The sequence below is a fragment of the Barbus barbus genome, assembly GCF_936440315.1.
Source record: "Barbus barbus genome assembly, chromosome: 17".
Classification (NCBI taxonomy): domain Eukaryota; kingdom Metazoa; phylum Chordata; class Actinopteri; order Cypriniformes; family Cyprinidae; genus Barbus; species Barbus barbus.
The window spans coordinates 30,475,921-30,502,074 of record NC_136745.1 but is presented as its reverse complement, the minus strand read 5'-3'; the positions used below and the strand labels follow the sequence as shown (position 1 = coordinate 30,502,074).

The 26,154-nt window shown below is 35.2% G+C and overlaps 1 protein-coding gene across 1 annotated transcript in view; it reads right to left on the bottom strand.

Moving 5' to 3' along the window:
• LOC306882911 (putative methyltransferase NSUN7) overlaps positions 1-21,237 on the bottom strand; it is a 47,339-nt gene extending 26,102 nt beyond the window's left edge. Inside the window, exons 1-7 of the mRNA XM_079437908.1 lie at positions 21,111-21,237; positions 19,099-19,414; positions 8,882-8,940; positions 3,732-3,868; positions 2,389-2,541; positions 340-523; positions 1-253 (exon numbers count right to left, since the gene is read on the bottom strand). The exon at positions 1-253 is cut by the window's left edge and continues 3 nt beyond it. Of these exons, the coding sequence (XP_079294034.1) occupies positions 1-253; positions 340-523; positions 2,389-2,541; positions 3,732-3,868; positions 8,882-8,940; positions 19,099-19,411 (1,099 nt within the window). The 5' untranslated portion in view covers positions 19,412-19,414; positions 21,111-21,237. The remainder of the gene's footprint in view (positions 254-339; positions 524-2,388; positions 2,542-3,731; positions 3,869-8,881; positions 8,941-19,098; positions 19,415-21,110) is intronic.
• Positions 21,238-26,154: the final 4,917 nt, after the last annotated feature.

Below are 26,154 nucleotides of genomic sequence, written 5' to 3'. Positions count from 1 at the left end.
TGCAGCCCAGTTTGGTGAGTGTGTTCTGCAGTTCGTCTGTCTGTGACTGCGCTCCGTCTCCCAAACACACGATCACTGCACTCTGACCACGATCTGACTGAGACATGTGTGTTTCTGCCTGTGTGTGCGCAGACGCAGCCACTGCAGACACGTGTGCGACCGTCTGCGCAGAGAAACAGCCACTCATCAGGACGTCTCCACCGTCGGCCAGCAGGGGCCACAGAGCCCAGGGACCCACACAGCATGACTTATCCTACAAACACACACAACACACACCGTCACACACACACACTGTCACAGACAGCGCAACCCATCACACACACACACACACACTTATACCTGAATGATGAGTCTGCCGTCTATCAGTAATCTGCTGTTGGTCAGATCGTTCTTCACGCTGCTGGGAAACACCAGCAGGTCATGGCAGTGCGGGTCCTTACAGAAGGTCCGTCCTTCCAGCTGCCCGACAGATTTAACACAGGAAAAGCCTGATGTGTGTAACACTTCATTGACCTCCTCCAAACTACACACACACACACACACACACAGATGATGAAATTAAGTGTCAAATGTAAGCCAAGAGCAACACGACAGAGAGGAGAAATCAGTGTGTGTGTGTGTGTGTGTGTGTGTGTGTGTGTTTGTGACGTGAGTGTGTGACCTCCAGTGCTGGTGATTGGATCTGTCTACAACTCAGTGAAATTTACAGCCACACACACACACACACACACACACACACACGCACACACACACACAGTGTGAATTAAGGCTGGTCAACCCAGAATGGAGGTTAAACAGGGGAGAAGCAGAATAATGACACATCTGATCCATAAATCACATGCACACAAACACATTCTCTTCTTTCTATCTCATAAACAATAAATCATTTCAGTAGAAAATCATACAGCAATACAAGGAACATGAAAACAGCAGCGTGTGTTTCTGAGCGTCCCATAAATCACACTCCAAAAACTGATGTTCTTCCTCAGAATTTCTGTCTTGTTTTCCAGTGCAAACATCTGAACATTATTAAATCAATATACATTTACTTAAGATTTTAAGTCTCGTTTTCTAAAATAACACAAAATAAAATATTTAATTAGGGCTGCCCCTAATAGTCCACTAACCGTTAGTTGACCAGAGGAGGCTTGGTCTACCAAAATTTTATTAGTCGCTCAGTTGCAGAAAAAAATAAAAAATAAATAATCCACATTGGTGAAGTCACACAGTCCGTGACGGACAGATCATTATCGGCTGGTCTATGGTAATACAGTACATCCAAACGCTCGCCCATCATTCATTGACCTCAAATAGCCTATGTAAGTATTAGCAGCTTTACATGACCGCTCAATCTATTATTAACCTAGAGAAATGTGCGCTGTTTAAGTGTTTGTGTGGAGTGTGGAGCTGAACAGTAGCTCACTGCAGGACAGATGGAGGCGCCGCTGTGCTCACTTACTCCTAAAATACTCTGTCATTTTTGGTCATACAGATAAGAGTAATAAACCATTCTAATCTGTAAAGACTTTACGTTTATTTGTGTGCGCTCCACCAGTGGGCACTCCATCCCTGACTTATACCATTCACCCAGGACTCCATTTCCCATAATCCTTTGCTCGGACTCATCTGCACTCATCATCAATTGCTATCACCTGTTTCTCATTAGTGTCACTATAAAAATGACTGACTGACACAGACACACTCTCACTGCTGTTTATTATTAACCTGTAATGTTTCCTGGCCTTCTGTGTTTCCTTGCCTTTGTGTTTTGATCGGTTCCTTGTTTCATGATTGTTTGCTGCCTGTCCTGACCTTTGCCTGCTCTGTGGACAACTCTTTTGGATTGCCTTGGATTACTCTGTTTGCTGATACTGACCCGGCCTGTCTGACTACGTTTCATTAAATAAAGCTGCATTTGGATCCACACCTCCGTTGTCACGCCCCTTACGTTACAAAAACATTGCGCTTTTGTAAAATAATGAAAGCAAACGGGATGCACTTTCTGCCGTTTTGGTCTCTGTGAACTTGAGCGAAACTCAGAAACTCTGTCTACTTGCCTTACAGAGACGAAAAATATATCTATAGAGAGCGAAATGTCTACTATCAAATGAACCAATTCAAATGGAAAACAGATATTCTCAGATTATGTAATCGATAACGTGTTATGTTTATGTAACGTGTATGTGTGTGCTTGAGCACTTATAGACTTTGTAGGCAATTAAAGCTACATTTATAATGATTTAAATGGTTTATTAATAAATGTGCGATTACTCAACTAATGCTTAAAATGAACTGTAATAGTATATGAGCGATACTAAATTATCACTGGTCTTAAGAGCACATGAGATGAGACAGAAGTGTTTATAATGCAGTGAGTGTGTTGATGACCTGCTGCGGAGCGAGTTGATCCAGCCGTACAGCGGCAGCAGTGTCGCTCTCTCCTGTCTGCGCCGTATCTTCTCCGGCACGATGCTGTCCAGCGTCAGCAGCTCATGTTTGATTCGACATCGAGCCAAAGACGCCACCAGCTTCGTCCTGAACCTGTCAAACACCGACAGCATGTGCAACACTTCACATCAACGACAGACACGTCAAACAGTGTTACGCCACACAGACTCATAATCTCATTACACTTCATGTTTCATTCAGTCAGCGGCATACAGTTATCATCTCATACATAAAAATACTTATTTTGAATTTGCATTCATATTTGTGATGGATCCATTCTCAAGCTTTTTGACTCCAAGGCCCACAATATTCAAAGGCTCCTTGATATAGGCTATTTAATGCTGTAATTATTAAGCTGTCTGTTTATAAAACTTTTTTAATTAACAAAATCTGGTAGTATTGATTAATTAATTTAAGCATGGTTTATTTTAATATATCTGTTTCTTCAGTAGTTTCATGAACTCTACTGCAAAAAAAATAAAAAATCTAAACAAATATTAAATATATAAATATATAAAATTATCTAAATATTTTTAAACACAAAATGACTTAAAATTAAAATGATTGTTTTCTGGAAAATGTATTAATATTAAGTGACCTTATTCTTAAAACAAAAACAAATATCTGCCAGTTGGGGTCAGAAAAATAAAACTTGTTTTTCCGGTAACACTTTACAATAAGATTAATTAGTTAACATAAGTGAACAACATTAGTAAACATCAACTAAGAATGAATAATACTTCTACAGCATTTATTAATCTTAGTTAATGTTCATTTCAGCATTTACAAATGCATTATTAAAATCACAAGTTGTGTTTGTTAACATTAGTTAATGTAGTGTGACCGAACATGAGTAAAAAATGAACAACTGTACTTTTATTAACTAACATTAATAAAGCTTAATAAATAGTGTAATAAATGCATTGGTCATTGTTTGTTCATGTTAGTTAATACATTAATACATTTTTCCTTTAAATTAAGTTTTTTGTTTTTTTTAAGTATAAACTCACTTAAGTCAAAAATACTGAGGAAGAAAATCAAAACCAACAGTAATTTAGAGGGGTGGGGGGGGGGAAATAGTTGTATTATTTTAGTATTTTTATAGTATTATGTAACATTTTTATTATTTAGAATATGATTCATTCTTATTATAAATATAGAACATATTGTTCTAGATCATTCATCTCATTGGAAGTCCATACATTCACAAAATGTCCATCCTATGCACAGTATCCAGTCTATATAGTGCAGAACAGTGTGAGTAGTCTGTAATTCTGACCCACCTGAGCAGACACGCCTCCACTTCCTGCACAGCCTTCACTTCCTCCTCCTCCTGATTGGCTGCTGGCAGGCGTGGGAGGAACTTCCTGTCCATGAAGTCAGTGAGCATGACGGCCACCAGACTCATGCTGTGATCCGGCTGCAGAGAGACAGACAGCGACTGAGCGGCTTTCCTTTATAATACATTTACATTTATTCATTTTGCAGACATTTTTATCCAAACGACTTACAATTGAGCAATACATCAAGAGATTCATCTTAAAGAGGCAAATAGAAATACAACTTGTAAAACAATATATGCAAGAGAAATAAACAGTCTGCTCATGGACAACTAGTTAACTTGATAATAAATGACTAAAGAACTTGCTACTTCTGAATGTCTCTTAATTAAAAAAAAATAAGGTATAAAATGTATATAATATAATACAATATAATAATATAATATAATATAATATAAGGGCTGTCTGTTTACAATTTCTGAATGATCCAGAAAGTGTAAGAAGTGTAAAAGTTCATATTTTATGCTTGTATAGTATAATATAATATAATGTAATATAATATAATATAAGGACTGGGTGTTTACAAATTTCTGAAAACTGTAAAAGTATACATTTTAAGCTTGTATAATATAATATAATATAATATAATATAACTGGCTGTTTACAACGTCCTGTTGTCAGTGTGTGTGCTTTGTTTTGTGTTATTTTAGTATAATTGATATTAATATATTAAGTGTATATTCACATTTTAAATTTATTTTAAATAATTATTAGTTTTATTTTTTCAATTTCCTTTAAATTTTAGTTATAGTATTTTTTTATTTCACTTTTCAGCCAGTGTTTCCACGTGTCTAAAAGCGCTCAGTTTGATGGTTTGAATGCAGCTCTGGATTCAGAGGTTTCTCCGGCTCGTACGGACTGTTCCAGCGAGTTTCCTTTCGTTTTGTCTTTTCTCAGGCATAATCATGAGCAGCTGCTGCAGGGTTTACTCTGCTCTGTGTTTGTCCTCAGTGAAGGTCAGACTCAGACCCCTGAGATTCCTGTGTGTAGCTGGGTAACTGTGTCTCTGATGGGTTCAGTGCTACCGACCTAAGAGCTCAGACCCATTAGAGAGTAGGAGACACACACACACACACACACACACACACACTGAGAGGGAACTCAGACTCTATCTGATCAATACATGCAGGAAACACACTCACAGGGAAGCAGAAATCACAAATGAGATCTCTGTTATTATCTCAGATCTAAATAATATATCCGTTGTTTCTTTTAGACAGCAGCAAGATAAGATGGGGAGCAAATTAAGATGTTTTTCTAGATGCATCTTACAATGGCCCAAACTGAGACCAGATACCAAAATTAAACTAGTTACTTCTGAATGTTCCAGATGTAAGAAAAAAATTAAATAAAGAAATATATAGTAAACATAATATTTTAATTTAAGTTATTAATTGAATTCATTTTAAAAGTTCACAATAAAATAAAATATAATAAAATAAAATTGTTTACAAACTGTCAATCTTAGTGTCACTGAGATACTTTCAAAATTATAGTTTTTATTTTGAATTAGTTTTGTGTAGCTGCTCTATTTAAAGATGTTTATCAATGCAAGCAAGTGTCATTTGGTCAGTATTTGTCTTTTGAATATCTAGGTATTGTGCTGAAAGGTGCTCTGCGTATTCTGTTCATCATTATTTATAGGCATCCAAAATACTCTCACAGAACTGTTATCAATGATTTCCTCAGAGTTTGACTGTTTTACTATTGCAGGGGATTTTAATATTCACATAGATAATGCACAAGAAATTATAACTGTTTTAAACACTTTTGACCTGAGTCAGCATGTGCACGGACGCACACACAATCGTGGACACACTCTAGATTTACTCATCAGTAGAGGTCTAAACATTACATTGTTATTAAGGATGAAGCACTATCTGATCACCTCTGTATTTTCTTTGATATATTGATCTCTGTTACCACTGAATCTGGATCTGTCTCTGTCAGAAAGTGATGCATTAATGAGAACACTAGTGCACTATTTATGAAGGCTATGTCATTAACACCAAGCATTTCTGCAGACCCTGTTGATCTTCTCCTGGAGTCATTTAACTCAAAAGTTAAGAATGTTATTGATGATATTGCTCTGGCAAGGGTCAGCAAGAAGACTGGCAGACAAAAATCATCTTGGAGAAAATCAACAGCAGTTCAGAGCATGAAAAGACAATGCAGAAAAACTGAGCAGATGTGGCGGAAGACAAAACTCAAAATTCACTATAGCATCTATAAAGACAGCCTTCATGCTTTCAATGTGGAACTAGCCACAGCTAGACAGACTTTCTTTTCAAACCTTATAAACAGTAACTTAAACAACACTAGCACTCTTTTTGCTACTGTTGAGAGACTGACAAACCCCCCAAGTCAGATTCCCAGTGAAATGCTCTCCGACAGCAAATGCAATGAGTTTGCTTCCTTCTTTTCTGAGAAGATCAATAATATCAGAAAGGAGATTGGCACATCCTCAAGTTATGCAGAGGTCACACAGATTCGACCGCAATTTCAAAAAGAATGACTATGTCTGTTTTTGAAGAAATTGATAGCAAAATTTTGGAAGAAATAGTACAGCACCTTAAATCGTCAACCTGCTATCTTGACACACTTCCCACATCCTTTTTCAAAAATGTGCTTAACTGTTTAGAAGCTGATCTCTTAGAAGTGGTGAACGCCTCACTTCATTCTGGGACTTTTCCAAACTCCCTCAAAACTGCAGTTGTTAAGCGAAAAAGCGCAATCTTGATAACACCATGTTGAGCAACTATAGACCAATATTCCTAATAATAAAGATTATTGAAAAGGTCGTTTTTAATCAGCTGAACTACTACTTAAACTCAATTGGATACCTGGACAATTTTCAATCTGGTTTCCGAGCGCATCACAGCACAGAGACAGCACTCATTAAGATAATAAATGATATTCGCGTCAATTCTGATTCTGGCAAAATATCAGTGCTGGTACTACTAGATCTTAGTGCTGCGTTTGACACTGTCGATCATAACATACTTCTAGAGAGACTGGAAAACTGGGTCGGGCTTTCTGGGATGGCACTCAAATGGTTCAGGTCATACTTAGAAGGGAGAGGTTATTATGTGAGTATAGGAGAGCATAAGTCTAAGTGGACGGCCATGACATGTGGAGTCCCACAAGGCTCAATTCTAGCACCGCTCTTGTTTAGCCTGTATATGCTCCCACTAAGTCAGATAATGAGGAAGAACCAAATTGCCAATCGCAGCTATGCTGATGATACCCAGATTTACCTAGCCTGATCTCCAAATGACTACAGCCCCATTGACTCCCTCTGCCAATGCATTGATGAAATTAACAGTTGGATGTGCCAGAACCTTCTTCAGTTAAACAAGGAGAAAACTGAAGTCATTGCATTTGGAAACAAAGGTGAAGTTCTCAAGGTGAATGCATACCTTGACTCTAGGGGTCAAACAACTAAAAATCAAGTCAGAAATCTTGGGGTGATTCTGGAGACAGACCTTAGTTTCAGTAGTCATGTCAAAGCAGTAACTAAATCAGCATACTATCATCTCAAAAACATTGCAAGAATTAGATGTTTTGTTTCCAGTCAAGACTTGGAGAAACCTGTTCATGCCTTTATCACCAGCAGGGTGGATTACTGTAATGGTCTCCTCACCGGCCTTCCCAAGAAGACCATTAGACAACTGCAGCTCATCCAGAACACTGCTGCCAGGATTCTGACTAGAACCAGAAAATCTGAGCATATCACACCAGTCCTCAGGTCCTTACATTGGCTTCCGGTTACATTTAGGATTGATTTTAAAGTACTTTTACTCGTTTACAAGCCACTCAATGGCCCAGGACCTAAATATATTGCTGATATGCTCACTGAATATAAACCAAACAGACCACTCAGATCATTAGGATCGAGTCAGTTAGAAATACCAAGGGTTCACACAAAACAAGGGGAGTCTGCTTTTAGCTATTATGCGGCCCGCAGTTGGAACCATCTTCCAGAAGAGATCAGATGTGCTAAAACATTAGCCACATTTAAATCAAGACTCAAAACTCATCTGTTTAGCTGTGCATTTACTGAAGGAACACTGTGCTACGTCCCAACTGACTGCACTATGTATAATCATTTTCTATTCGTAACTGTTTTAAATTCTTTTTAAATACATTTTTGTCATTTTCTTTTTATTGTTGTGATTATTATTATTTTTAATTACTATTTCACTTTCTTTTATGTAAAATACTTTGAATTACCACTGTGTATGAAATGTGCTATATAAATAAACGTATAAATAACTCTCTGTATTCTTACTGGATGACAACTAGTGACTCGTTTGACTTTCTTTTGATTTATATTTCTCGTAAGGAATATTAGAAGAAACATCTGAAACAAAGTTTGATACTTAAATGAAAAAAACTGAAAAAGAAACGTTTGGCTAGTAAATTGCACATATAATTACAAAGAAAGAGCAAGTAACACATTGAATTAAGCTTGAAGTTTTGAAGTAGAAAGACTGAATTGGTCGTTTCTTGCTAAACATATTCTAATAATCTTTGTTTCATTTACAATTTAGAAAACATTATTAATTAAAGTGTAACTGAGATCTCATGAGCTTTGAAAGAGCAGCATCTGAGCATTAGACCTTTGTGTATGTGTGTGTGTAGGGATTCTGGTGTTGTCAGTGTGTGCTAATCTGCTGATTAACATTAGCATCAGCTCGTTAGAGGTCATTCTGTGTGTGTGTGTGTGTGTGGTTCATTGTGTTCAGAGTTTATGGTCTCTCTTAAGATTCAGAGTAACGACCTGCCAAAGCAGCAGCGGACAAACGATTCATCCTTTACAGCGCTGTATTTCAGCCTCCAGTGTGTGTGTGTGTGTGTATCCATGCACAAGAGTGTGTAAAATAAATGCGCAGCTGAGCGTTTGTGAGTATCTTTGCACCACAACCATCAGCTGTCACATTAACCACCTGCAGTGCATTCTGGGAGTTTTTAGTCATTTATGGTCTTTCTGTTTCATTAGGAAGGCAGACAGTCAGACGGACACACACACACACACACACACACACACACACACACACACACACACACACAGAGTCCCGCCCTCCACTCACCATTGGCTGTGAGAGACAGAAGCAGCTGTCAATCAAGACGTCCTCCAGAAGCTCCTGATCTACAGAAACAAGATCAAATAAACACGTTCAAATGAGTCCAGATACACAAGATAATTAAGACACACTGACTATAGTTATAGTGATATCGTTCTAGATCACAGGTAAATATAAAAAAATTGCACAAGCAAAAATATCCAAACACTAAACTGAATAATTTTACTTACTCAAACCACTGAGACAATGAATTAAACCGCTTTATTTTAGATTAGTGAAGACTAACTGTACAAATTAACTTTTGGTTTCACAAAAAAATTATCTACCTATACTTTATGTGATATTTATATACTAAATATATTTATATTATTAATATATTAACTATTTTTGACACATTCAAAATAATTCTATATTATAAATTAAAATAAAATAGAAAACTAAAAGTATTAAAAAACATTTTCAGTAAATAAAACAATTAAAAATAAAATAAAATTACTTGAAGTATCTAAATTACTAATACTAAACTTAAAACAGAAATAAATTAAAGCTATATACAAATATAAAAAATAAATAAAATTGACAAAGGCATATAACAAAATAACTAAAACTTAAAAATAAAACTGAAAACATTCAAATAAAAGCTAATTCAAAATATTAATAAACATTATAACTGTACAAAAATAAAACTAAAAGCCACACAAGGAATAGAGGAGCCAAAAACACACAATAAACAGTAGTTCATGTGACTAATGTGCTATATACCAAGCCTTCTGAAGCCATACTGTACATCTGTGTGAGGAAAAGACACACATTTAGATTGAGATCAACGGTTTACTCTTTTGACGGCATCAGCCACGGTTTAATTGATGAATCAATCACCATCTGACTTCTTTTAATATTTATTCTGCCAAAGATTAAAGCAAATAAGAAAATATACAGAAACAGAACAACATGAGACTGAAAATACTCCTTTAAACATAAAACATCTCCCACATATTCCCACATTCACTGAACCTCTGAACTGAATCAATCTGATGAATTCATAATTCAGCAAAAATTATATTTGTGTACCTTAAAAAGACCAAAGGCAGAGGATGCGCAAATAGCTTTTATAGCTCATTTTCCTCGAGTGAGTAAAAATAGAGAACCTAATTCATTTTTATTTCATTTCTCTGGAGAATAGCGCTTGACTTGCATATCATAAAGCAGGCATCTGTCTCCCCGAGCGCAGAGAGAGAGAGCTTTCCTGAACGCTTGCATGCGAGTAAAAGGGAAATCAGTCATGAGGGATTTCTGTGAGGCTGTTTTTAGAAGCTGCTCCTGCGGGACGCTGATCTTGAGCAGGTACAGCGGCAGCATCTTAAGGACTCTTTGCAGGAATATTGTGAGATCGAAGATAAGGCTCTTATCGTGATTGACAGCTGTGATCTCCGTCTACGCCCATCAGCCGTTTCCATGACAACCACAAACATCCCATTCATCCGGCCTGATAGAGGACCGTCACTATGTGTGGGCAAGAAATATCAGCAAATATGATCATAAATTCACATAGAGAGGGTTAATATATGAGGAAATCTCTCTTCCTCATGAGCCAGTCATTAACCTTCTGATCTGTGACTCATTAAGCAATTAATTTTTCTAACATTTAAAATCTACAACACAGACTGAAGGCAGGAGAGATAATGACCTCCAGTGAAGCGCATCAGCTGTTAATAAAGCAGTCAGCACTGCGTGTGGGCGTGGCCACAACATAGCTCTTATCCAATCAGAGGAGAGAGGCGGTCCATGGAATGTTTACAGAAAAGAAATTTACAATAAATATTGTAAAATCAATGATTAGATTAAAATAAATAATAAATAAACATCAAATTAAAACAATTAATTAAATGATAAATAATAATCAAAAATTAGTTTAAAATTTACATACAGTACAAAAATTAGTAAATAAATAAATACAATTATTTAAAAAAATAAATAAATAAAGAATAAAACATTGGATTAACATAAATGAATAGACATTTTATAAAACAAAAATAAATACATAAAAAGATAGAATAAGTAAAGAATAAATAAACATAAATCATTACAAATGAGATAAAAATAATATTAAATTACATAAATAAATGTTAGCTTAAAACAAAAAAACAAATTAAAACAAAAATAAATAAATAAATAGAAAATCATAAATAATGACAAGTTACAATTAAAACAATTACAATGAAACAAATAAATAATCATTAGGTTAAAATAAATAACTAAATAAATGAGTAAATAAACAATAAGTAACATTGTATTAAAATAAAAAAAAATAAACAAAAAATAAAAATTAGCCTAAAGTAAATAAACATTAGATTAAAACAAAAATTAGTAAGTAATCAGATTTAAAAAAGTAAATAAATAAGTAAATTCATATAATGCTTAAGAAAAAGCATAACAATGTAGCTTAATAGAAACTAAATATTTTCCGAATAATATTTTAGACATATTTATACCATTATTTTCCACCGTATAAATAGTGTCTTTACACAAGAAACCACAAAGATGTTTGTTTTGTTTGGGGGTCCCTCGTGTGAGGATGGTCATATTTGAGGGTCTGTGTTATTAAACCCTACATTAGACAGATGGTCATCACATGAGTCAACGATGCCATCACTTTGGGCGGAGTCAAATCATCCAATAATAAAACAATCAGCAGTGCATATGGGCGTGGCCACAGCACAGCTGTTGTCCAATTAGAAGAGAGCAGGGGCGGGACTAAGAAAGAGGCTGGAAAAGCACAAGAGAGCTATACAAACTCCAGCGATGGTCATGATATAGATCACATTTACAGCAGCTCCTCAGCCAAACTCTCGGTGGAGAAACACCTGACAGAATAAATCTGCAGCCTCACTAAAGGTCTGGAACCCCAGCAGAATGAAAATCATGTTTATCGCACCGCTGAGGAGAGACGCTGATCTGTTCAGGGCCATTTACTGAGATTACACGGTGTTTTGCAAAGTAGTTCTTGCTGAAGGTTGTTGGTTTAAAGAAGGAGCAATAATCGCTGTGGGTGGAGGAGCGATGAGGTCAGGACTGTGGGTGGAGTCATAAATCTGGATAAAGTCATGATGTTAGACATGGGGTTTTCAAACTGGGGTCCGAGTGGAAATGTTTACAGAAAAAGTGTAAAAAATGTTTATTTTTAAATAAATAAATAAATTACAAAAAAATATTTGATAATTAAAATAATAAACATTGGATTAAAACAAACAACTAAATTAAAGTAAATAATAAATAAACAAAATGTAATAAAAATAGACTAAAATAAATAATCAAATAACTGAGCAAATAAACAAATAAATACATTTTAAAAATTAAATGAAAATAAATAAACCAAAATTTTGATAAAAATAACGAATAATCAAACATTAAATTAAAATGAATAAAAATGAAATAATTTGCTTAAAAAGCAATAATAAATAAATGAGCAAATAAAGCAATAAATAAACAATTAAAATTAGATGCAAATAAATAAACCAAAATGTATTAAAATTTGTTAAACAAATAAATAAATAATAAACAAAAAACTATGTATATTAAAACAATAAATAAATTAATATAAATAAATTAGTAGTAATTAAATAATCATGTACAAATACATAAACATAAATACATAAACAATGAATTAAAATACATAAATAACAAGTAAACATTAGAATAAAACAAAGTAAATAATTAGATTAAAATAAGTAAATAAATGAGTGAATAAATAGATAATAAATCATTAAATTCTGTTTCAAATAAAAGTAAATAAATACAGCACTATAAAGGGTAGAAAGAAACAGAATAACATAATCTAATTTATATTAATAGAAACAAAACATTTTCCAAACATTTTAGACATGTTTATAATTTACATTTTTGTTTTACAGGATAAATTGAGCCTTTATGCAAGAACCTATACAGATGCCCTGTAAATTATAAATGGTAGATCGGAGGGGGGATTGGGGGGGGCATTTAGAAGATTAAAAACCCCTGCGTTATACAATCGGTCATGATGCAGGATCACTGATGTCATACATCTGGACGGAGTCATGTGACACGGAAAGAGTCCAGTGAAGGACGACAGCAGAGAAAAGAACAGCAAATGAAAGGAAGAAGAGAAATATGAGCGGGTGACAGATGAACACAATGAACGGAGCTCCATTTCTCTACTTTATCTCTTAGATGTGTGAAACACACACAAACACACTCATCTATCTGTCAGAAGAGAAGGAACCCAGCGTGAGAAACGACTCATTTTGGCCCAGAGCTTTAATCAGGTCATTTGCATGAGTTACATGCTCTGGATCTCCTGCAGGCTGATATTTACAGCGGTGTTTCTGGCAGGGGAACCGTTCTGCTGCTCAAGGACAAAATCACAATGAACCCCGTGGATTTTCTGCTCAGATAAAAAGCCTTTATCTCCTCCAGTGAACTGCAACAATCCCACGAACCCTGAGACAATTCAGCTCCAATCTCCTCTGGACGTGTCTCTGCACTCAGAAACCTGATGAAAACGGATGAAGCCGCAGAGGAATCATGCAGATGCCCCTCCACACCTATAAGTGCAGCGTGAGCTGATCACGGCGTCTGTAAGGTCACCGGACCAATAAAGTCTCTGCCCTTTACAGCCAAAGACTGCTTCATTTGCATTTCATGGATTTGATCTTATATTCAACAAGAGAGAGACAGAATCAAACCACATCTACAGACTGAAAAACTTTTTTTTTTATTTTTACTGCAAATACAGATCAGTTTAACCCTTTACAACCACATTTTCACTAAAAATACAGATCAATTTAACCCGTTACAACCACATTTTAACTGCAAAATCCTATTTAATCTTCTACAACAACATTTTAATTGCAAAGTTTGCTTATAATACTTGTCTTTTCACTCTTGCATCTGTTCAACTGTCTGCATGCATTTTCACTCCAAAGACAGAAACAAGACTAGTTTTAGAAATCACTGGGAGGGCAAATGCAAAGCTATTTTTCTGCAGATCTCCTGATGTGTGTGTGTGTCCAGCACACACAGAGCTAGTGTGTATGTGAGTCACGTTTGTGCGTGTGTATTGATTGTGTAGCGTGGAGTTAAGACAGATTAAAGCAGGTTTTCCCAGGTGTGCGGTCTCATGTGAAACATGCTCACCAAACCTAAACAGCCACATCGATATCACAAGCTTCACTCTCACTTCTGATCTCCTCTGACTGTGCTGTTCTCAGAGCTCACTGGTGCAAAATCAGCTTTTAAACATGCTTCAACATTATACAGCCTTCAGCTGTGAACATTTAGTACTGTTTAATCAATTATCACTAGTACTAGTGCTGATAGTGATGTGAGTAAACCTCGGAGAAGGAGTATTAAAGCTGGCCAGAATTGAACAGTAAAATAAAAATACAAATTCTTTTGCAAAACATTAGTATTAAAATAGTAATATTTTATTTAATAATGATCATTTTATTTTACAACTGTTCTGTAAAAACAAAATATGAAATGCTCAATTTTTACAGAATAACAATTCAAATAGCAATATATTTTTATACAAAGTCAATCACAAAAAAAAAAAAGCAAAACTCTAAAATCAAGCAGCAAGGCACGTAAGTGGATCAGTTATATATTCATAATGAAGTGTCATCTAAACACAAATCAACTTCTAGACAAGTCCATGTTCAGCTAAATAACACAATCAAAAATCAGATAAAACAAACCAATAAAACATGTAATTGATGGGGATGAACACAGAAACTAGCCTCATTATGAAGCTCTTATTAAATGGATGTAATCTTATCTCTAGTCTCTTAAGGCTGGAATACACATGATTTCTGCTCTGATTTTCTATAAAATAATACTTTTTCTTATTGATGTCAGACTGAAGCTGTGATTGTCACAGTAGTGCATCCTTTAAGCTCACCTTAAAATAATATGAAATCTTTCAAAATCTTTTCTGTAGCATCTGTTGCTAAAACTATATTTTGGGTCTAATGCAATTATTTCCCACATCCAAGTTCCAGGATATAATATGCAACAGTCTGAACATGAATCTCTTAATTTTACAATAAGTAGTGAAACTTACCCAAAATAAAGGCATACACATCTAAAAAACGCACAAAAGCTACTCTTTTGGTGAAAGTTTTTAGAGAGCTTTCTAAATGTCAACACATGGAGACTCATATCTCAGCGATTGACTTCAAATTATAGGAGGTCTATAGTAACTAACACATCAACTGGTTATTTTTTCTTTTTATAATCTGATCTCAAAAATGGAAGTGTGCTTAAATAGGTATGTTTACCCTATAGTTTCTTCGTGTTTTAAGTGTAAACCTGTTTCATTTTATTCCCTAAAAACTAGACTTAAAGGGATAGTTCACTGAAAAATGAATATTCTGTCATCATTTACTCCCCCTCATGTTGTTCTAAAATCATAAAACACATAAGAAACTGTCTCAGGGTTTCTGTTCCTCTAGTGGTAAACAGAACCTAAACGTTCAAAAAGGTCATCGTAAAATGAATCTATAGTGAACGGTTTAATCCAAGTCTTCTGAAGAGGTTGCTTTACATGATGAACAGATTTAATTTGGACTTTTATTTTCATCCAAACATCACAGAATAACCCTATAGGGCCTATGTGATTCACTCTGTGTTTATGTGTCAATAAAAGCCTAAATTAAACCTGTTCATCATATAAAATGGTTGTATCTCTTCATGAGATTTAGATTACAGCATTCAATTCATTTTACAATGCCTTTAGCTCTTTTTGTTTTTTTGATTTTGTTACCTGGACTTTAAAATGAGGGACAGAAAACTCTCAAGCTTCATTAAAAATGTATATTAAGTGGCCTTAACTACTATGCACTTACATTTAAACTAATCATTTGGTATTGTGTACATACATGTTTTTACATTGTACTTATATTTTAAAAATACCTGCATGTAATTATAAACATTAATAATTTAACTGTTGACCCATCCCTCACACCTTAAACTCACCCATACCACCAAACCTGTCCCTAACCTTACCTGTATCCCACCTTAATAACAGCAAAAGTGTTTTGCAATTCAATATGACCACAATAAGTACACTATACTTATTTTTTGATCTAAGTACATAGTAGTTATGGCGACTTAATATAAAGTGGGACCCAGAATTTCCATTTTTGAGTGAACGACCCCTTTAATATCCAAACTCATTGTGCTTCACCAGTAAATGTATCTTGACTCAAAATAGAATAAATAAAATGTATATATTAATTTAAAAACAGAGTTTAATCTGTCTGGGTAAAGACATGAGTTGAGAACCTGATTTTAGCACTTTCTCATTAATTTGTATAAAAATGTGCATAGTGTCGCTCTAATTGTGACGCATTACCTAGCGCTGATCCTCACCCAGGACAGAATGTGTGTTGTGTTGTACTGACTCTGTCTCAGTCTCTTGAGCACAAAGAGACTCATTAGTTAGCTGTCGGCGCTCATTAAAGCAGTCGTCCTCTGGAGAACCAGCAGATGAAATATTCTGCTAAAAGGACACAGTGCTAAGAGATACTGACCATCACACGGGACCAAATCTGCAACTACTGCCTCAGAAGACATTAACCAGCATGAACCTGCCCACTCCATCAACAGTGAATGGGAATAAACATAACACTCAATATCACGGCTGCTTTTCAATGAGTCAATGTGAAATTACAACTCACCCAGCAAACAGGGAATGTTCTCAGAATGTTCTGGCATCTTTATACATCATTCATTAAAATGTTTCAGTTGGATGTTCATTTAACGTTTTTAAATGTTACAACTACCTTCAGAGAACATTCAAAAGTAACATTCCCGTAATGTTTGCAAAACAATAAAATGGAATGTTCCTTTTATATTTGCATAACCAAGAAACATTTGAAAATCATTTTTAAAACTGAACATCCAAAGAACATTGAGAAATAACGTTTTCATAATGTTATGTGAACATTAGCAATACACTCTTAGAACATATTTTTGTTAGTTAGATTTTTAAAAACACATTCCTGCTCTTATGAATGATTCAACAGTACACTTCATTCTCAAGAAAAACTTTTGTCTTCATAATAAACTTTTTTTAGTTGACATCACCATCTTATAGAATCGCTTTTCATCACTCCCCAAAATAAAAACATATCTGCTAATGTTTTTTAAGATTATATTAAGAAAAACATTTTTTGCAGTGCATTTGTGGCAAGAAAAAAAGAAACGACTGCAAAAAATAATTTTCATTCTCAGTATTTTTGTCTTGTTTCCAGTACAAATATCTAAACTTTCATTAAATCAAGATACATTTACTGGAGAAGCAGAATGACTTGAATGTCTTGATATTAAGTTTTATTTTCTGAATTTTTTTTTCACATAATTTACATTATTACAATACCTTTCTCCCCAGCCTGACACAAACGGCTCGATTAGTTCCGGGTTTGATGAAGGCCCGCCTTCCGAAAAACGAAATGTGTTGTGATTGGTTAGCTGTCCCAGTGCGTTGTGATTGGAGAACAGCTTAGACTGTGTTTCAGTATTGCCCCGCCCCTCGCCAAATCAGCAGGGCTGCGTCCGAAATCGCATACTACTTGTGTAGGTACTACATTTGAATTCAAACGTACTTCTCGACCGTTAAAAAAGTATGTTCTAGTATGAATGAGGGTAGTATGAATGGAATTCGGACGTACTACACCCGCCATGTTCATGAAGTCATCTCATCGATTTACAACGTTTAAACTTTAATAAGTCAGCCGTTTACTTTGATTATTTTAAACAAGTGCAATTTAACCACAATAAACAACGTTTGTCCCTGAGGTACTTGCACTTGAAAACAGCCGCGTCGCCGCCTTCCGCCATTTTTCGAATATGACGCCTCCTCTCGCGTGGCCTCATGGGATAGTAAAGTGTCCATCGTATGCCTACTACAGAATTCGGGCCGAAGTAGTAGGTCATCCGGGTACTTCTCGCCTACTGTTTTTTGAATACTATGAATTCGGACATACTACTCGCCTCGCATACTGTTTTTCGCATACTATATAGTAGGGAAGTATGCGATTTCGGACGCAGCCCAAGTTCATCAATATTGCCATATCTATTCAGACCCCGAGAATATTGAACAAGAAGATCGTGCAGAACCTTATTGGCAGAACCGATATTGCAAGACATTAAAGTGGTAACGTTATTGTTGTTTTTTTTTGGCTAAATCATGTTTTAGATAGGATATCAACAACAGCTTAAAAATAACTGCATTTACTATGTCCAGATAAGTGCAACGGTATTATGTTTATTGTTCTTTAATTCTAACATTATTACATGAATTGCACTGAAACTGTTATACAGATGAATTTATTTATACCATAGCCCCACAGACTTGCACTATTTGTGGCGGCATATATATGCAAATTAATTCTCTGCCAGCAGGAGGCGCTGTTGGAGCGGGAGAGAGCGAGGTTTCTCCGGTAACGCTGTACACAAAACAGAGCTCCGCTCACAAACCCTGCTTTATCAGATGTTACACGCAAGATGAAATGGAAATGACATCCAAAATTTTCTGAAAACAGTTGGTTTCCATCAGAAATACAGTGATATAAAAACACCAGCACCTGGTTTTGATTTTGAAACGAGCCGTGCTCAACCAAGCGTTCTGTCCACCTCTGTCCATTCAAATTTCCGTAGGCGGGATTTATTTGAATGATATTCTAATGGACCACTTTGTGATGTCACAAATACAGGAAAACAACTTTGCAGTCCAAACGAGCCGTTCGTTGTAGTTCTTGAAAGGGATTTTTTAAAAACTAAATATCTCCCTTTGGAGTGGACTTTGAGACTTTGTAGATCTTTTTATGCTCAAGCATACACACTGACTATAATTCAAAAAGTGAAAAAGCATAATAGGTCCTTTAAAACAAGAACATGTATCTGCCAAATTGGTCAGAAAAAAAATATTTTTTCTCTTTGAATTAAATTTGTTTTTCGGACCTGATTGGGAGATATTTGTTCTTATTTTATGCTTTTTTTTTCAGAAAACAAGAAAATGTAACTTGATTAAAAAATGTTAGATATTTGTACTGAAAAACAAGACAAAAATACCAAGTAAAAAATCATGTTTGCAGTGCACTTGTGGCAGTGTGTTTTAGGGGAAAAAAAAGAACTGACTTTGATGCTCAATATAGTAATTTCTTTAGTAAACATGATTCACTTACATTTGAGTGTGTTGAAGGCGAGTTGATACGCTGATCGCTGAGACGCCTCGTCCTTGGCAGCAGGTAATCTGACCTCTGACCTCTTCCCGTAGCTGATGAGCCTGTGAGAGGGAGGTTTCTCCAGGTGTGTGCTCTGAAAGATGGCAGCCGCGTGCTGGTAAACCCGGTCCGGACAGGAGGGACTCTCTTCTGGACCGGTCTGGAGTAGAGGAGGTTCTGAAGGAGCCGGATCCAGGAGAGAGAGATGCTTGAGAGCCGGGATCTGAGAGCCGCGCTTCGATGAACGACGCGCAACGCCACTTTTCCTGACCATCCTCTGATAAACACATACAAACACATCAAATTCTTAAATTTAATAATATTCATAATTGTTTTCCATTATAATTTTTTAAATAAAGATGTATTAATTTCAATCTTGTTTTCTAAAATAAATATCAAAATTAATTGAGTTTATTATTAGAAGCCTGTTTCTGGCATGGAATAAAAAAATAATAAAAAATACTGCATCGCGTATCTTGTCAGTGTGTGCACTTGCTTGGCCATTTTTAGTGATAAACAGGAAAGTGGGAGCAGCTGAATTCAAATAGTGATTTGTTAGATAGGTATAAAATAGGTTATTATACCGCGGCAGCCGTCGTGTAAAGCTCTCCTCGTGTGAAGACCATCGACTCCACCGTGCAACTGAACCGGACAGAGACACCGGCAAAGGATATAAGTATCGCTTTTTATTTCTCCTCTTTTCTACTACTCGTTTCACTTCTGTTTCAGTTTTAATAACCATTTCTGACTATGTGTAAGTAAGTTGTTGTTGTTTTAAAACATGTGTGCTTGGCTCAGTGTTGATATCTATATAGGTTGTTTATTCAGTTTTATTTAATTTGATTTTAGTTATTTTAGTACTTCATACTATATGGAAATGAAATAATATATATATTGAATTTATTTTTTATATGTATATGTGTGTGGCTGTACATACACATGTAGTTGTTTTTTGGTGTTTGGCTTAGAGTTATGTTAGAAGCATTATTATACTCATACCTTTTGTTGTTTTTAGCTTATTTTTTTGTTTTCATTTAAATGTTTAGTATTGAAATGTTGTTGTATTCATTTGTCAATTTTATTTTCTTAAATGTGTGTATATAGTATTTACAGAGTTTTGACTTAGTTGTAGTTACTTGTTCTTATTTGTAAGTCGCTTTGGATAAAAGCGTCTGCTAAATGACTAAAAGTAAAGTAAAAAGGTATTTTCAGCTTTTTTCCTCACAGTTCTGAAGTTTATATCGTGCAATTCTGACTTTTATTTTTATTAAGTCTGAACTGTGAGAAACTCTCAATTATGTGTTTTTATTATTATTATTATTATTATTATTATTTTTATCCTGTGGCAGAAACCAGCTTTCAAAGTTTATGCTTAAAACAAGGAAATAAATATATGGAGTAAGACAAATAGTTCTGTTTTCGCTTTGAAATTCTAACCCCTTTGCAAGATATTTTGTTTCTTGTTTTAGGTATAACTCACTTTTTTCAGAAAGCAAAACATGTCTTGATTTAATAATAATGTTTCGACATTTGTGACAGAAAACAAAACAAAAAACCCACTTTAAAAAAATCTGTATGTCATAATCAAATCAAGTGTCATTCATTGTAAAGAAAGAAGCACAAACACACTTCATCAACACATCTGAATATAAGAAGATAAGATGATCTGAAGCTTTGAAACAGATACAGACACTCGATCTAACGCTAATGTTTGTTACATTTACACGCGTTCAAATACTTTTAATCGCCACTGTAAATAGAAATAGTATGGAAATCAAAACATATAAGCATACTTCATTCAGATATGATATTATAACCATAATCTATTCAATACAAAACATCCGTGAGAAAACAAAACAAAACATCAGAGTAACTGTTCACTGATGAATGATGATTATTCTCAGAAACATGGTAATAATATCATATCATACATGTCTGAGGATGTAAAATAATGACGTGAAGATGTTACTCACCGGAAACTCTCGAGTCCTGCAGCTCTTATGAAAACATCGCAGTTTCTGTGAAAATCTCCAGGATCAGAAGAATAAATCTGCGTGTGTTTGAACAAAAACAGTCTGGAACTGGAAGTTTCTGATCTCCGGAGGGATTCTGTCTCCATGGCGACGGGAGGTGGGTCCGAGCGAATGATGCACGAGTCAGTTTACTGGAGTTCAATCATAGATTCATAGAAAACATCAAAGAAACTCCCTCAGCCGGGCACGCGGTGTTTAACTGTCACCACACTATAAATAAATGAAAATAAAAGCTTGATACAGGTGTCTCCTGGTTTCGAGGTTGTGTTGCAGGTTCGGTTTAATCAGTGAGGATCTGCTTCTCTCTGCTGGACAAGAACGGAGCTGCGCTTCTCATCCTGTTATCGCTGAGGATAAATGCATGATATCAGGGTTGCCAAACTTTGCTTTCCAGGCTGGAGTGAGATTTTGATGACTGAATCCATCACATTCCCCGATCCAACAGTTTATTATATTACTTTAATGTGCTACTAGATTATAAAAACCTTCCCTATTAACTTTAACCTTTCTTAGATGGCTCTAAGATAATTTGTCATTTACCAGCAAGATGCTATTTATTTTACTGGCTTATTTGTATTCTCTGTGTGGCAAAAAGTATTAGGTTTTAAATCAGTAATTACAGGACACATAATCAGCAAATCACCTGTCAGAGTAAGACCACACAGGGTTGCCAGGTCCCAGAAAGAAATCAACCAAAACTGACTCAACCCCTCGCAAAAGGAATGAAAACTAGCCCAGTTTCCCCCTGTCTAATCACAGCTGACAGCTGCGGGATTCCCTTACATGGATTAAAAAACAAATAAATAAATAAATAAAAAAATAGGCAGATTTAGGCTATTTGTAAAGTGCTTTTCACAATACCCATCGTTTCAAAGCAGCTTTACAGAAAATCATGATGCTCATGTTTATTATTTTATTTATACCATAAATATATCAATATAATTTAATTATTCAAACAATGCCTTCAATGTAACATTTTCGGTTTCCATACAGTCCATAAGAACGAGAGAGAGATGGGTGGAGTTTCTATTGAACACAAATAGGTAATAATCAAGCTATAATTTCATACTGTCAGCTTAACTCTCTCAGTCCAACAACAGCAGAACTATTCAAAGCAATAATGGCATCATCAGATAAAGGTCAGTTAAGCATTATTCACTTACAATTAAATTGTATTAATAGGATTTAGAATTAATATATTACACTGTGATTTAATGAAAACAGTAAGAAATCCTGAATCACTGTAGCTCTGTGAATTACATAACATTATATCATATGATAGCAAGCAAAGTCTTTGGTTCTTGTCATTGTGATACAAAGTATATATAGTATACAGATATAGAGCACACACTGGTAAAACTGATGTGTTAGATTTACATAAAATATATATGCACCATTTATGCATCACACTTTTTAAATAAACCCAACTTGGAACAAGTTTACTTAAAATAAACAAGATAATATTTGTTATATGAACTTAAATATTTGAATTCACTCAACATTCTTTGCTTAAAACATGATATAATCTAATGAGTAATTTCAAGTTGTGTAAACTTAACATTTAAACTCATTTATATTAAAAATACAATTAACTGAGTTGAACCAAAATAACATTTTAATTTATTTTAGATCCTCAACTATTGGTCTGGTTACTGCACTGCTACATTTCTCTCAGTCGTGGTTTATAACATTCACTTAAACACTGTAGCACTGGAAAAAACAAATACAAAAACATGCTATTAAAGCATGTGGTTCACTTACAAACATGTAAGTAAGCAAGTAGACAACTGGTCCCCTCAATATAATTATTACCCAAATGAACACAGAGACCTCAATACACCGTACACAATGACGGTAGCAATCAGTGGATCGTGTTTGAGTATGAATGGGTCATTTTTGAGTAGAAAACAGCAAGTTACTAAACCTAACAACAAAAGCAACCATAAAATAGTGTTAATACAACTCAAAAACAGTGAAAAATGTACCTTTTGAATTATTCATGCCCCAGTGACTTGAAGAATAACTTGAAGAATCCTTGTAAACATAACAATTCTAAGTAAAATATACTTATAAGTTCAAACTTTAATTTCTACAAGCATAAATTGAGTAATAATATAGAATGTACTTTAATTTTTTTAATTATTGCCTGAACTAAATTATTTAATGTTGAAATTACATTTGTTTTTATGTAGTATTTACTTCACCACAAAATCATTTTTCTCAGTGTAGGTCAACAAATCAATATTTACAATCGTGATTAAATTGTGCCTTTCAGTTCATCTAAATTGTAAGTGCGTGCTATAACAGAGTTACACTGATAATGTTAAACAAAACACTGTAAATGTGTCATTACTGCTGTTCATGAAGTAACATTACATCAGTATATTTATTATAAAGGCAAACTAAGTAATATGATCGTCCTTGAGCCTGGGAAAGGTGCTATATAAATTAAACATATGATTATTATTATGATTTTAGGCTTAATGGTCAGAAACAGGAACAAGGAACTTACTGAAGTGAAAATGTCACAGGTTAACCTGTTGACTCTATAAACTTGGACCTACAAACACACCCATTTCATGTGTACTGAGTATTGCCGGCAAATTAACATCTGTATACACACCAGGAAAGAGTTATGGAGTTTTTGTTTGTTTAGTCTAAATTACTGCTGTGTTCTTTTCTACTTTTGACTTTTTATAGTTTTCCCTAGAACATAATTTTTCTAAAAAAACAAAACAAAAGGTCAGGACATACAATACATGTGATAATTATATTTATTTTTTCACAAATTTTCCACAAACCTTGTTGCAGTTAAATTTCCAGGTTCACACTCAGCACAATCAAACCCTTATCTAGGTCAACCAGGTTTTTAAAACAACCGCCACATCACTTCCTGTGGAAGCTGCCATTTTGTTGTGATGTCTAGGGGGGGGGGGGGGGGAGTTAGGAACAGTTAGTTTTCCATTTAATTTGTTGTTAAACTCTCTTCTGTTAATGGTTGTTGTTTTACTTGTTGGAAGGTTAAGTCTGGTTGTGCTGGAGGTTTACATTGGTTAATTTGTTTGTTTCAAACTATTTTGTTTGTTGTCTTCCCACTTGGTATGCCCTGTAGGAGGGGCCTTAGCCTATAAATAGGCTTGCTAGCTGAGAGGAAGGGAGTTTTTTGTTTTTTGTTCCGACTGCGGACTGAGCAAGGTTACATACTTGGGCCATTTTGGTGTAGCCAAATTAAGCACATTGTTGCTGTTTTGTTTCTTTTTTGTACAGTTTTATTATTTTTTTTGTTTCTTATGCACTGTAAATATTTTTGTTTGCTCTCCACCTCCAATAAATCACCAATATTTGATGATTACACCAACGTTTTGTACAGGACGTCAACTATTAGGCTATTGTCTGATCGTGATTAAAAATTTGCCTCTCAAAATTGACAGTATCTACCCTGTGCATATATGCAAATGTGTCTGATCTGTTTGTCTCTATTGGCACGAAAAGGCAAATCATGTATCTGTGCATGTAACAAATTCATTACCAAAGAACTTCATCCATTCACTAGTTTTTAAATGAATCCATCAGTCCAGTGAATAAATATGATGGATTTTACTCCAACTTTATCATTAAACACAAACATAAGGAATGCTTATGCAGGCCTGTCCTGGGTTGCCATTGATAAAGATTTTTCTTACTTTATATAATGATATTATTACATTTTCTGAAACATAAAACTACCGTTTCGATATAAAGGGATTCACCCATTAATGAAGATCTGGTCATGATTTTCTCCCTTGTGTCACATCCAAACATTTGGAGAATAATAAGAACAGAGGCAGCCATTAGCATTCTCACTGAACAATGATTTGCAGGACAATTGGTCTCTCTGCATTTTTTCATTTTTGAAATTAGCACATCTGTGTTCTGAGACATTCATCAAAGTTAGTGCTCCACAGAAGAAAGAGTTTGTATGTTTAGAATGAGGATGAGTAAATGATGAAATGGAAATGCTTGCACAGAGTTTTTAAATGCAACGCAATCACACATTTGTGGTTGGATTCTTTGTCATCCAGAGAAAGGTATAAATTAATATAGTATAGTACCATACATTTGATATTATGTCATCAATTCTTTTTTGTTCGAATGTTTGTAAATGATGTGTAAATATAATAGCCCTCCCTCTTCATCAGATCGGAGGATTGTTCTAGTGGGAAAAACTGGAGCAGGAAAGAGTGCGACTGGAAACACTATACTGTGTGAAGAGCGTTTTCAGAAAGCTAGTTCACCACAGTCAGTTACTAAAACCTGTGAGAGAGGAGAAGTGGTGATGGGAGACACAAACATCTCAGTGAGTGACACTCCAGGCATCTTTAATACTGGAATGTCAGAAGAAGAACTGAGGGCTGAGATTGAGAAGTGCATGTACAAGTCTGTTCCTGGTGCTCATGCGTTCCTGCTGGTCATCAGACTGGATGTGAGATTCACAGACGAGGAGAAAAAAGCAGTGAAATGGATTCAGAAGGACTTCGGAGAAGATGTTGCTCGTTACACCATTGTCCTGCTCACTCACGCTGATCAGCTGATGGGTAAACCATTATATGAGTATATCAGTGAAAGTAATGACCTCAGGGCTCTTGTTGATTCATGTGGTGGCAGATTTCACTCATTCAATAATGAGAACATGAGGAACCGCTCTCAGGTCACAGGACTGCTGGAGAAGATTGAGCAAATGGTGGAGGAGAATGAAGGACAGCACTACACTAATGAGATGTATAAAGAAGCCCAAAAAAAAATCAAGCAGGAGGCTTTTAGACAAAACATGAAAGATGGGGGGAAAACAATGCTAACAGGAATAGGAGCATTAATAGTAGCAGGAGCAGCATTGGAAACAGCAGCAGCAGAAGCAGGAGCAGCAGTAGATTTAGCAGTAGGAGCAGGAACAGTACTAGCACTAGCACTAGCAGCAGCAGGAGAAGGAAGAAGAGCAGCAGTGATA